General features: G+C 38.7%; 2 protein-coding genes across 2 annotated transcripts; both read right to left on the bottom strand.

The window, feature by feature from the left end:
- Positions 1–549: 549 nt before the first annotated feature.
- ppp1r14aa (protein phosphatase 1, regulatory (inhibitor) subunit 14Aa) lies at positions 550–6793 on the bottom strand. Its single transcript, XM_087807177.1, has 4 exons — positions 6559–6793; positions 3268–3348; positions 3168–3200; positions 550–891 (listed from the first exon to the last, which is right to left on the bottom strand). The coding sequence occupies exons 1-4, from the start codon at positions 6760–6762 to the stop codon at positions 715–717; spliced, it is 495 nt and encodes a 164-aa protein (XP_087663303.1). The 5' UTR covers positions 6763–6793; the 3' UTR covers positions 550–714.
- A 587-nt stretch (positions 6794–7380) lies between these two features.
- Positions 7381–14468, bottom strand: dhx33 (DEAH (Asp-Glu-Ala-His) box polypeptide 33). The gene is made up of 13 exons (XM_087807726.1): positions 14375–14468; positions 12486–12874; positions 12267–12427; positions 11366–11593; positions 10915–11085; positions 10658–10843; positions 10481–10592; positions 10170–10329; positions 10015–10103; positions 9824–9951; positions 9550–9753; positions 8947–9033; positions 7381–8864 (listed from the first exon to the last, which is right to left on the bottom strand). Exons 2-13 carry the CDS (start codon positions 12694–12696, stop codon positions 8556–8558), a joined length of 2046 nt encoding a protein of 681 aa, XP_087663852.1. The 5' UTR covers positions 12697–12874; positions 14375–14468; the 3' UTR covers positions 7381–8555.
- Positions 14469–14480: the final 12 nt, after the last annotated feature.

The following is a 14480-nucleotide window of genomic DNA, read 5'->3' on the forward strand; positions in this document are numbered from 1 at the left end:
TGTTTATTCAAACAAAAAACAAATTTAAATTGAGATAAATTAACCAAATTCTAATTTGGGATCATTTTAATTGAGCAAGAAACCAATCAAATATTTTTTTGGACTGAAAGTTTTTATCTAGAAAAACCTTTTCAGTATAATAAGTTACATTTTAGAAATTGAAATGATTTTGATTTGATTTTTTTTATTATTATTAAAATAGTTAATTAAACTGATTTATTGTTATTTCACACTCTTTAGACCATGGATCAAAAGTTATTTTATATGTCAACAAGCTCTTTGAATACTTAAACTGAAGTTAATTCAAAATGAATTCATACGAAACTCAGGCACTGATACCAGCTTAATCCAAATCACAATAATAAAAGCATGATGATGATAATAATTATATATATAATGCCAAACAACTAGAAACTAAAGACCTGGATAATAAATGTAGTATCAAAGACACCATTTTGAAGCCTGACAACCTGAAAATGTTAAACAAACTAGTTTTCTACCTGCAAGATTAATATATCAATATAAACATAACCAGAAACACACAAAATATTTATTATTGTTTTTGCTTTAATTCCTTTGAGCCTCTCGAATATATCGACACACAGACAGTTCGCTTTCAGATGATCATTATTAGTTTAAATGACTTCACTTATTTACTACTACTTATTTACAATGTGTTTCCCTTCTTTTACATATGAGGAGGTCACGGGGAGGTCAGAGGGTCTGGTTCTGACCCCTAGAGTGGTGGTACTGGTGCTGAGGGTCGTTGAAGTGGTACGGCTCGTGGCGGTGGTGGCTGTGGCTGATGACCGGGTGTTCGATTCCCTTGGTCTGGAGCTCGTTCTCCTTGTGGACCCCCTCCAGCTTCTGGACCAGCTCTCTGATGAAGGTCTGATGGGGAGACAGTCAGAGTCTTGAAGGAGCTCCAAAAATAAACATTTATAATTATTTTTAAAGAGTGGGTTTGAACTGATATTCCCACTTTATATTCGAGCTGTGAAGTAACCGTTGTTATACAATATAAAAACGGTGCACACGCGGCGCATGCATGTTTTATTTAATGCAGGCGCTTTAATGAAGATTTACGAAAATGCTTTGTCGCCCTCTAGAGGAAGACTTTGACAATTACATTGTTCGCTAGTTTTGCAAACCCAGAATAATGTAAAGGTGAACACACGAAGATAAATATAAAATACATTAAAAGTAAACGTGACTTTAGTTTATCAGTTGAACTCCAAGTATGACAAAAGTATAAAAGAAGATTATTATTGTTGCTAAAGCTTTGTAAATGTGTGAAAGAAGTCGCAAATATAAGTGTACCATCCCCTACTGGCGGGACGGTGTAATAGCAGCTGAGGAATTTGCAAAAAGAGCAGGTTTTCTTCTGTTTTTGAAACTTGTGCCAAGTTTGTGATGATTGACATGTCAATTTTTATAGATTTCAGCATACTTATTTTGAATTACACATTTACAAATCGAGTTACACATTCGTAAATCGGACATTCGTGGATCACTGTACAGATACACGTATAATTTGAAAATACTTTCACGCATTTACTAAGCTTTAGCAACACTAATAGCCTCATAGAAGCAACGGTTAAGTTGCATGTGAAAGAAAAGCTGAGATGACTCCTACAGACACTTCCTGTTGAGTCTCTACCAAGTTAGAAAAATGTTGGCTTAATACAAGGATAAATTAGACGATCGGATTATATTAAAAAATATTAACAGTGCAGTTTGTTTTAATAATGTAACTCAAGGTCTTGAAAGGATCCATCAACCTTCATTTTGATAACAAATATTATTTCTGCATCTGTGCCAGACTCGAGTTATAATTCAAGCGGATGTTTGGAAGTTTTTGTGGAGAGGAGTAACAACAAGGGAGTCGACTAAATATTTGTCTGATAACAACTTATTTGCTTTTGAGTTCTATGAAGTCATGCGAGTCAAAAGAATTTCTTCATGAGAGGAAATGCAACAATAAACAGGAGTGTACAGAAGAACTAATGCAGAGCTGGTCTGGAGTGTTTATGTCCCTACATGGCAGAGGACGCCTCGTGAGACCCTCCATCTGTCTCCAACCTGTCCAGTGCTTCAGCGTAAACATGTTTAAAAACAGTTCCAGTTTCTGTTATTACCAAGAATTCTAAACAGAGACTGCACGAGCTCAACGCTAATTCATTTTCCCAGAGTTTTATTTATTTCTTCACATTCTTTGGAGCGAAGGTAACTGCAGGAGATCTCTGTGGAATATTTTCACTTTCTGGTGTTGAACTGGAGCCCTGGTCGCCTTCCTAACAAAATAATATGTTGCAGCACAAACGTCTACCTTTAGTACTAAAATATTAATCGTAGTTATTTAGAATTTAATTAATAATTTTGTATTCACAAATTTAAACACATCAGAAAGTGTTTAAATTTACTTTAGAAAGTAAGAAGGTTATGTTTATACTGTGCACTTTTGTTTTGGGTACAAAGGAAGAATTCCATGGTACCTAGTACCTATGACAATAAACGCTTTGAATCTTGAACGTGCAAATATAAAAGAAAATACTGTACATTTATATAAGTTACTTTAAAGGAATTTAAAGTGTAATTAGGGAAATATTATATATGAGAATAGATTTTGTTAAATTGGGGAAATGTACTATATCTGTTAATATAACTCTTCTATATAACATCTTGTTCTTTCTCTTTATAGACTAAGATTGTATCATCTTGTTCTTTCTATTTATTTCTCTTTGTTCTTGTTCTTATTTTATTTTGATTTATTTTTTATGAAAAATTGCTGTATTTGCTGTGGCTAGTTGGAAAAAAATAATTTCAATCAATAAAGTTCTACCTTACCTAACCTAACCTATAACTGTTTTGAAATCAACATGATTTATTTTGTTGTAGCAAATGACTTTGCAGTTAAATAAAAATGAAGTCAGTTCTGCTACAGATTTTTGGGCTCATATGAAAATATTTCATTGTATCAAAGAGTCACTGTTTCACTTCTTTCTCTTCTTGTTCTATTGTTTTTTTCCTGCAACAGTGATGCAGATGTCCAGGCTCAGAACGCTGCATTGTTTCGGGGAAGAAAGGCGGGTGACGGAGGACAGAGAAGCTTTGTGGAGGAGCGAGGGAGTGGGCGAGACGGAGTGATAAAGAATGGAAGACTTTACCTCTGTGTTGTTTCTGCAGTTTTGAAGAAGTTCCTGTGAGAAGACAAACAGTTTTTAAATATGTCACTTCGAGCTCTGAGAGTGAACGATGGGAAAGAACCTGGAGTTGTTTGACTCGCTCCTCGTTGCTCTGCAGGTCGATCAGGTCGTCGATGTTCACCTCGTCTGGCATGTCAGCCTCCTGCAGAACATGTGCACCAGAAAGTCAACTCAGAAGATTGTTCCAGTAGATAAATATCAATTGTTCAAATAACACATTTGTCATTCGACACTCTAAAAATGTAACACAAAAACCTAATCTTAGCTTGAACTAGAAATAGTGTTTGCTAATGCTAACTAGCGACCCGAGCTGCTGCTTTTTTTTTTGTTTCTCTGTAACTATGTATAGTATATGTAATTATCTATAAAAACTAAAATGATGGTTCTGCTGTGCTTTTATTTTGAAGTTTCAATGATTTACTGAACTTTTTTTTTACTGAACTGCATTTTACTGAAATGCGTTTTACTGAACTGCGCTATACTGAACTTTTTTTTTTACTGAACTGCGTTTTACTGAACTGTGTTTTACTGAACTTTTTTTTTACTGAACTGAGTTTTACTGAACTACATTTTACTGAACTACATTTTACTGAACTGCATTTTATTGAACTACATTTTATTGAACTACATTTTATTGAACTACATTTTACTGAACTGAGTTTTACTGAAGCATATTTTACTGACCTGCGTTTTACTGAACTATGTTTTTAATGAACTGCGTTTTAATGAACTTTGATGAGCTACATTTTAATGAACTGCATTTTAATTAACTATGTTTTACTGAACTGTGTTTTACTGAACTGCGTTTTACTGAACTGAGTTTTGATGAGCTACATTTTAATGAACTGCATTTTATTGAACTGAGTTTTACTGAACTACATTTTAATGAACTGCATTTTATTGAACTACACTTTACTGATCTGCATTTTATTGAACTGCGTTTTAATGAACTATGTTTTACTGAACTATGTTTTACTGAACTGCGTTTTAATGAACTGCGCTTTACTGAACTGCGTTTTACCGAACTGCGTTTTACCGAACTGCGTTTTACCGAACTGCGTTTTACTGAACTGCGTTTTACTAAACTATGTTTTACTGAACTGCGTTTTAATGAACTGCGTTTTACTGAACTATGTTTTACTGAACTATGTTTTACTGAACTGCGTTTTAATGAACTACGCTTTACTGAACAACGTTTTACTGAAGTATGTTTTACTGAACTGCATTTTACCGAACTGAGTTTTGATGAACTACATTTTAATGAACTGCATTTTATTGATCTGCATTTTACTGAACTACGTTTTTAATTAACTGTGTTTTACTGAACTGCGTTTTACTGAACTATGTTTTACTGAACTGCGTTTTACTGAACTGCGTTTTACCGAACTGCGTTTTACCAAACTGCGTTTTACCGAACTGCATTTTATCGAACTGCGTTTTACCGAACTGCGCTTTACCGAACTGCGTTTTACCGAACTGCGTTTTACCGAACTGCGTTTTACTGAACTATGTTTTACTGAACTATGTTTTACTGAACTGCGTTTTAATGAACTACGCTTTACTGAACGACGTTTTACTGAAGTATGTTTTACTGAACTGCATTTTACCGAACTGAGTTTTGATGAACTACATTTTAATGAACTGCATTTTATTGATCTGCGTTTTACTGAACTGTTTTACTGAACTGCGTTTTAATGAACTACGCTTTACTGGACTGAGTTTTTTTGAACTGCGTTTTAATGAACTACACTTTACTGAACGGCGTTTTACTGAAGTATGTTTTACTGAACTGCATTTTACCGAACTGCGTTTTAATGAACTACGTTATACTGAACTATGTTTTACTGAACTACGTTTTAATGAACTACGTTTTACTGAACTATGTTTTACTGAACTATGTTTTTCTGAACTGCGTTTTAATGAACTACGCTTTACTGAACTGCGTTTTACTGAACTGCGTTTTAATGAACTGCGTTTTAATGAACTGCGTTTTACTGAACTATGTTTTAATGAACTGCATTTTAATGAACTACATTTTACTGAACTATGATTTACTGAACTGCGTTTTACTGAGCGTGAAACTTTCTATCGTAAAATAGTTCTTAAAATAGCCACAATGAGATATTCTTTTTGACAAAATTGATAAAACATTTAACTATTTATTGCTATATTAAATGTGTTATTATGGTTTTCCTATTTGTTTTTAAGTACAGCAAGAATATATGCTAATGCTAACTAGCATGTTTACTAGCATGCTAAATAACAGCCAGTCCAATTCTCTCATGTATTTATTCTCTTTTTTGCTTTTAAATATACGCATTGAATATTTAATCAGACTAATATTAATGCTCAACTCTGTTTGAGTAAATATCCGGTTGATATAAAAGTGACTTGGTTATCATTATACATTGAAATGAGATAATACTTTCACAATTTTTGACACAATGTAATAAAGTATCATTAAAGTACGATTACAAATGTCAGACAACAATCACTCTCCAGTCGGTGCCACGGCCTCCTATAGTTGGTCATCCTTGGCTCAACAAAGCATCTCAATGGCAGCTGGATTTGTGAGCGTCTCCTGTAGACGTGGATTAATGGAATAATTCAAGGACGGGGGAGGATTGTAAGACGGTTCGGCTCTGGGTCACATCCAAAGTCTTTGACATCAACGTGTCCAACAATAAGTGCCGAACACTCGACAGTGACCACATGGCGTCGTGACAGAGGCTTGGCTGTGGTTGGACAATCGCTCTTTGTACCAGGAGACCTTCACTCCTGTCCCACACACCATTTTTCACCAAACAAATGAGGAAATTACTTTTCATCGTGATGTTAATATTTGACTTCTAATACTGAAGGCATCAATATTTGATCTAGACTGACTGTCCTCACTTGACTTCAGTTTCTCACGGGACAACAACGACAAGTTGAAATGATCTGGATGGATAGATATATTTATGATCTAATGGAAAAGAATATAATACACTAGAATGTTCTTTTTAAATATATTAAGTAATGTGTTTCTGATCAAAGAAGTTGTTGGATCCTACAGTAGGTGATGCTGAAGGTGACCATAAGGATTCCACACACATGACCCTTCATCTCTGTGGATTCTGCTGAGAGGACGATGTTGACTGTTTACTCCTCCTGGCATCTCCTCCTCTCAACATCAACACTGCCCATGTAAGGCAGGACCACCACAAACAGATCCAGATCTGTGTGGCCCGGACACAAGAGTGATGACGGCCTTGTAAGGAGAAGCCAAACCATCAGCCTCAACTCTGCCACATGTATGTGTTCATTCCTCACTCAAGTCGTTGTGATCAGACAAGTTTTAAACTATTCCCACCTGACCCGAGTACAGCCGGTCCAGACTCTCGTCGATCCACTTCTCCACGTCCAGCCGGCGCTGCAGCTCCTTGCGGTTGTACTTGACGGTGACCCGGGCGTGCCTCTTGGGGATCCCGCCTCGGCTGCTGAGTTCGGGGAGGGAGCCGTCATCCTCGCCGGGAGCCTCGGAGTCAGCCAGAGCCTGGGTCAGGTCTGCCTCCATGTCTGCTCTGGACTCGTCTGACTGGTTCCTCCTCTCACACCACACACACCAGCTGAGGTCTGGGAGGAGGCACACACACACACACACTTACACACACACATGTAAATTTCATCAGAATAATGTGTCTGCAGCAGAGTTATTAACCATAAGTAATGCCTTATGTAACAATAGTGTTATTATCTTCTGGCTGTGACCAAATAATAGTCATTATTGAGAAATCACTTTGCTGCTGCACTGCTCAATTAGTTGTATTTGCATTATATTTACATTATGATGATCATTTACCATCACTGTACCATCACCAAAAAACTACTAAAAAATGTCACAAAAATATTTGAAATCAGATCCTAGTCCTGCCATATTAATTTTTTTTTCTGGCGGGAATGTGCTTCAATATACATCAGCCGCACAGTGAAGAAAAAACGAAGTAAAGTTAGTTGGATGCAATTACACTGCATCGCCGCACGGTTGTGCTGTTGTTCAGTCAACGTAAACGTTTAAGCAAGAACTGAATGAAACCACATTTGATTTAAATAATACACTTGATTTATACTAATTAATTTAGTTCTGGATAATCAAATATAATCATAACAGTTAAATAATATATGAAAATACACATGTTTTTCAGTGGATTTATTGTACAATCATGTTTTCAGGGTGCAAAATAGAAGCCTCTTGAACAAGGTGCTATATAGTATAAAATATGAAAGTGTGTACCCAGCATGCATTGCAAACATTCTTATGCCGAACCTGGAGGTGTTTGCATGCCACTCCTCCTGACATGCATGAGTGAAACATGCACAAGCCAGAGTCACGTTCAAGTCTTTTTTAACTGGTCGACCTCAGACATCAAGTCCTGAGCTCCATTCAAGCTCAAGCAGCAGCAGCTCAACCTGCTTTGTTTGCTTATAAAAACAAGAGAAGACGACAAGCATGTCCATGTGTTCAGGAGCTGGGAGAACACGCCCGAAGAGATGTTTTATAGAAAAGTGTTGGGGTCACCTGAGATCAGACCTGGAATTTGTGTATGGTTGATGCAAAAGTAAATATTTGTCGGTTATGGAGAAATATCTTAATTGAAAATATTTTAATACGCATTTTTAAACGTATTAATCATGTTAAACTGAAATAAGACCCTTTTTTACTCAACTTCAAATTTAATTTTAACCGTCTGGATGAGAAGGCCAAGAGATAACAGATTTACTGTTGGTTAATATAAAGAGTTCATGATCACCTACAAAAATGTGTATATTTAGTAAGAAAAATATAATCTTCTTAAATTAAGAAAAGAACGAAGACGTGTTGACCACGCTGTTTTTTTTCATGCGATTGTTTTGAATACATTTTTTTTTTAATTCCCATTAAATCCTTGCATTGTTAAGTGTATGTGAATTCATCTTAGTCTCCTCTCTCTGTCAAGGTTGGTGCAAATGTGTATTTGGTGAGTCAGTGTGAACACATGGACACGTGAAGCTGGCTCCAGGTCACTTTGATGAACTAGAAAAATATTTTCAAGATGATAATCTTAACAATAAATATGAAGAAGACTATGAATGGCTGAACATCTGCAACAGTTACACACAGTTTAGTAGTGGAACGCAGCCTGAGAAACAGTGATGTGTGTTTGATGCGACAGATGAATGAATGAGTGCGAGGTGAGACAGTCCAGCTGCAGTGAGAGGATTACGGAGGTGAAACCATCCACAAATATTCTCTTTTCATAAGAAACTGGCTCAAAGTTCAACTGAGATAAAATCCTGTAGATAAACCGTCGATCTCTTTGGTTCTCTCTGCTAACTTTTAGTCAGGTGTAGTTTTCGGGCAAAGTATTCGGGGGCCGCGTCCATCAGCCAGTCGGCGTCCACCAGGCAGAGGTCCCTCATGTAGCAGCGAGACGTCTGCAGCAGCTCGTTGAACACCACGTAGGCCGGCTTGGACTGGAAGAGCACGGAGGACGGGTGGATGGACACGGACTGGCGGGTGTCCAGAGCCAGGTAGGTGCCGTCGTGTTGCAGCTCGGCCGCGTTGACGAACATCCCGTGGGCGACGCATTGACGGACAGGTGTCATGTCCGCCCCGCAGGACTCCAGCTTCATCCCCAGCTGGGACATTCAAAGTTTAAATTAACGTTTGAATGTGTAAGAAAAGAAAAAGGTTGATGCCTGTAAGACCAGAGTTTGTTACCTTCACGCAGATCTCTCTGAGCTGAGCTTGAACCTCCTTGACCAGACCCATGTTCCTGCTGTTGACAAAGTTCTCTCGGCACCATTCCTTCAAGACAATTCAAGCACAAGCTTAGTGTGGACCCGTCGTGTTGCTTCTGCTCATGAACATCCATGAAACATTGACATCTCAATTATTGTTCACGTCGTTATTTTAAACAGGTTTTAATACTAGAATTATTAGGAAAAAATGTATTAAGTGTTTCTGTAATCAAGACAAATATTTTCAACCAAAAAACACTTTTCAAACAAAGAATGTAGTTGAAACTAAAAGAAAATTGGTCTTCTTTGATTAAAGTTAGTTTAGGCCATTAGTTTAACCTGTGTCTTAATTATTCAATTCCAAAAAGGTTTCTTCAATAAAAAACTAGGTTTGCAATAAAAAAACAACAATACTTTATATATTATTAGGGGCAGGTTAATTACATGTTTGCGTTAGAACAGTTTTTCTTTGATTGAAGCAACTTATTTTTAGTAATACATTGACAAATCTTCCGTCATATGACAGCAGCATCATTGGTGACTGAAGACACTTCCTACAGGGAAACTAATGAAACTCGCGCACCTTATTCCCGCTGACTTTCTTGAACGCTCTGTAGATGTTGAGCAGAGTGACGTGGTCTCCCTCACTGGACGTGAACTTCCTGCGAGCCGCCTGCACCTCTTGTCGGCGGGCGGGAGGATTGAACAGCACCGTGTCCACGGAGAGGAGAGACACGATGCTGAGGATTTCTTCTGAACACGAGTAGTTGGGCGACATCAAGATGGTCTGAAGAACAACCAAAATGTTGATTCGAAGAGACGATTTTTTTGCTTTCTTCAATGTTTGCTGTTCTCACCTTGGCATATTTGGGCTCTAAGGGAAAGTTGGCCATCTTTCTACCAAGAGCAGTCAGCAGCACCTGCCCGTCCTTCCTCTGTAGGGCACCAAGAAGCTCCAAGTGGTCCACAGCCGACTGGACGGCATCTGAGGTCAAGACAAGAGGTCCATGTCTTCATTCCTTAAAGCTGAGACAGTTCACGCTCTTACCTGGAGATGGTTTGGACATGAAATCGAAGTTTATCACATCTGGAATCCCCAGAGCCATGAGCTGCAGCATCACTCCGGCCAAGTTACACCTGCAGAGTCAGGACGGAGGTCAAGGTCACCGACTTCTGAGAGTCAACAAGTGACTTCACACATACCTCTGGATCTCAGGGACGGTCATCGGGATGAAGTTGTCAAACTCTTGCTCGGTGTAGAGGCGATAACAGAGGCCGGAATCTTCTCTTCCGGCGCGTCCTGCCCGCTGCCAGGCCTGAGCTTTAGACACTCGCTGCACAGCCAACACCTCCAGACCGCTGTCTGAACAGACGCACACCTTTACCACATTATCCCGACTCAAACTATTAAAAGCATAAATTGAGTGAAACTGTTGGTTTTATATCAGACTTTACAATTTAAGACCTAAAGAGTTGATAGTGAAGCAAACAAAATAGATCTCTTTAACACTCACCAGGATTGAATTTTTTCGCCTTCACCATCCCCGTGTCCAAGACATACTTGATCCCTGAGATGGTGATGGATGTTTCTGCTATGTTGGTGGAGATGATGACTTTCCTGGTGCCCTGAGGAAACATCCCATTTCATTTCAAACCATCTCCTTTGATCTGCTAGAGAATTGTGGTCTTACTTTTGGAGCGGGCTGGAAGACCCTGAGCTGCTGTGCAGGGGGCAGCGATGCGTACAGGGGGATGACCACCATGGCAGCGCAGCCATCTGGAAGATGCTTGGCGATATCTCGACATGTCCGAGCGAGAACCTCGATCTCCTCTTGACCCGTCATGAAAACCAAGATGTCGTGGGAAGGTGGCGCTTCCTATGCACGACAACAGAAGACGATTACATTATAAAAACTGGACAATATGAGACAATAGATCCTGAAAATACCTGGTGGATCTGAAAGACGGAGACCAGGGCCGCCTGCAGGTAGTCAGACTGCGGCTGTTTGGTGTAGTAGATTTGGATCGGGTGCTGGCGACCCTCCAGATATAGCACCGGAGACTTGTTGAAGTACTCGGAGAAAAGGTCTACATCCATGGTGGCTGACATTATAATCACCTGTGAAGATGAATTTTAAGAACTAATTAGAAGTTAAGTTTGAGTTGGATTTTGGCGCCACCATGAGGTTTTTTATAGACATTACCTTTAAAAAAAAATTTTTTGTTTGTTACTAAACAATTTCATTTCAAACACGATCAGACAATGATTCAGCAACACTTACACAGCATTCTCTAATAATGTGCAATTCTTTTTTTAGGTTTCAACTTAACAAAAAAGATCTTATAATTTAAACTTCATTGAGGGACATTGAATTCAAAGAGTTGTTCATCGACTTCACCTTCAGAGGAATTTTGTTAAGCTCCCTTCGTTTGCGCTGAGCTGTCTTGACGACACCGAAAAGCACATCAGTGTGAACAGTGCGTTCGTGGGCCTCGTCCAGAACCACCACGGTGTAGCGCAGCAGCAGAGGATCCCCGATTGCCTCCCGAAGAAGCATTCCATCGGTCATGAACTTGAGTTTGGTTTCTGGAGAGGTGACATCTTCGAAACGCACCGTATAGCCAACCTAAGGAAAGAAAAAAAAACAGTGTTAACAGACAAAGTCCAACAAAATGACCACAGGTTCATTCATCTACAGACAAAGTGAATAGTTTAGGATAAAACATGATAGCTGTGTAAATCCCTCCATGATATGAGAGTAAGTAAGTAATATGTGTGCATTTGCTGCTTTCTGGATATCGACAGTGTCGTCCTTAAAATACCTTTTGGACAATGCTGGTCTGTGGATCAGAATCTACTGATGGTTCCTCACACACAGTTCCAGAGGAGAGAAATCCTTCCATGCTGTTGCTCCTAAGCTTTGGAGCGATCTTCCTCTCTCTTTGTGTTTGATGGATCTACTGACTCCTTTAAGAAACATCTTAAGACACTTCTATTTGTTCAGGCTTTTCCTTGATTTTCTTGAACTCCTGTTGTATTATCAGTTTTATCTTGATCTTTAAAGTATATACTTCATTGCATGTTGTTTTTATTGTTTAAGTGCTTTGTGACCCTGGTCTGGAAAAGCGCTATACAAATAAAAATTACTTACATAGAAATCAAATAAATAATGATAATGACATGATATTTATGTTCAATAAGACAGCCAACACTATAGATCTATCGTTTACTGGTTAAGAGTACTTTAGAAACTCTTAACGCTCTTGTAGCAATAACAAACTTTCAGCATGTTGACTCACCAGTTTGCCCAGCTGTGTCTTCTTCTCCTCGGCAACTCTTCCTGCCAGTGAGATAGCAGCCACCCTCCGAGGCTGCGTGATCGCAACCAACCCCTGACGTCCGATTCCAGCCTCGAACAGGTACTGGGGGATCTGGGTGGTCTTCCCAGACCCTGTCTCCCCTGCTCAGAGACACTCGTGTGAACAACACTATCCAGTCAATGCTAACAAAGAGCTCACCTATGAGGATGGCGGTGTGTAGCTGCCTCAGCTGGGTCAGCAGCTGGACTTTCGCATGATAGATGGGAAGCTGCCTCCTTTGGACTTCGATGGGAGTAGCTGGACTTCCCTTCCGTGGCAGCAGCATTCCCGGTCTCTGCTTGTCCGGACGAAAGAAGACGGATCCCGGCTTGAACTTTTTAGCCGGAGGAGTGTCGGGGTCATGGGGCATGGTCTGGAGAAAGTAACGATGAGAAATAAAACACTAGCTTGAGTTTGTCACTTGGGTGTCAGTAGAAAATAAACAGTGAGTCTCTCATGCTTTCAAGCGACTCCCTCCTGGTTGTTTTTCTGCGACAGATTGCCCACGTGGTTTCATCCGGCGCATTTTTGTGACGTCACGCCATTGCCTGCGCAGCAAACAAACAATTTAGATACATATGTAAGTAAGTAATGGTTATTTCTAAAGATACATATGTATGTACTGTATAACAAAAATGTATATGTATATACTGTACATACTCCTGTCTGCATAACGGATGCGTGTCTTCTGATATGTGGAATATATATCTGTCTGAAACGCTATAAACGAAATACATTTTCAAAAAAGGCTTGATTTATATATAAATATATGTAATACAATGTTTTTTAATTAGTTTCGTATCAATCTTAGTCTTACAATCGTATGTAATAATAATAACAACAACAATAATAATAATATTTGTCGTTTTACGTTTTGTAAAATTAATATTTTTTATTATGATGAAAGTTTTTAATATATCTCATGAAAACATGAGACTCAGTCAGAAACCGATTTAACTAATGTGTGGATCTTAGTGTAACTTAAATTAATCTAGTACCGCTATTGTTCTCATCAGTATGTTTATGTTTGTATTAAACTCTCTTTTTATTGAAATATTTACATTAGAAAATGCGCCTAGAGTCCGCCCACTGAAAATGGTTTCTATTTCTAGAGAAGAATTTTCAAGATTTCAGATGGAGGAGAACTTAATGAAGTAATAACTTTATGAAGATGAGGGACTCACATTCTTGAACGTGACACCGTCAAAGATAAGATAAGATAAGATTGTCTTTTATTAGTCCCACAAGGGACTAATTTTTCACATTTTCGAGCAAAAGGTTAACAGGTTTCATACACATTAGAAACACCCTTCAACAATTCATACAAAACAAAACAAAAATCTCCATGTTTTTTCTGTGAGTCTATGTTATTTGTGTAATTTGTATTTGAAAATCTGTTGATTGATGATTAAACAGAGGAACTCTCAGCAGTAGCAGTCCCTGTACATTTTCATCAATAAAGTCTTTAAAAAGAGTAATTATTTGTATTATACGCAGCAACTCTGTACACCATACACAGCAACTCTGTACACATAAACTCTGTTTGAGACCATACACAATCTGGATTATATCTGGATTTTGCACATCACTCCAGAATAACATGTTCTGTTTGTTAATCTCCTGAGATTAGGCACATATAATATGGTCCCAACAGTCAGCATTTATTCAGAATATTTGAGGAAGTTTATACAGTTCTGTACAATGAAGATAAGAATGCAAAGTTGAGAACTCTTTGAAGGGAAAAGAGAAAGACAAATGAGAAGAAGAAAGACACAATATAAGAAGGCTTAGTGTCTACAAGTGTTGACGTGAAACCCAAACACAGCTGTAAGCATTCTCGGTAAGCAGGGTGTGGAAGTCACGGCCAATGATAAGATCTTGTTGCATAAATAACTGAAACTGTTGACTTAGTTGTATCTAAGTAAAGAATCAATGACTTGGTAGCCAATGAGCGATATTCAGAGTCGATGCTGATGAAAGGAGGGAGTCAGCCTGACAGACGGAGAGGGAGTGAGAGAGCGGAGTGGGAGGGAAGAAGTCCTACTCACCAGCAGAAGCTCTTTAAGGAGGAGGAAGAGGACCTTTGGCATCAGTGAGGAGCGAGGAAGGACCACTGGAGGAGTCGGAAGGGGAGTTTGTTCATGTGACGCGAGG

The sequence above is a fragment of the Callionymus lyra genome, chromosome 14 (assembly GCF_982586985.1).
Source record: "Callionymus lyra chromosome 14, fCalLyr1.hap1.1, whole genome shotgun sequence".
Lineage (NCBI taxonomy): Eukaryota > Metazoa > Chordata > Actinopteri > Syngnathiformes > Callionymidae > Callionymus > Callionymus lyra.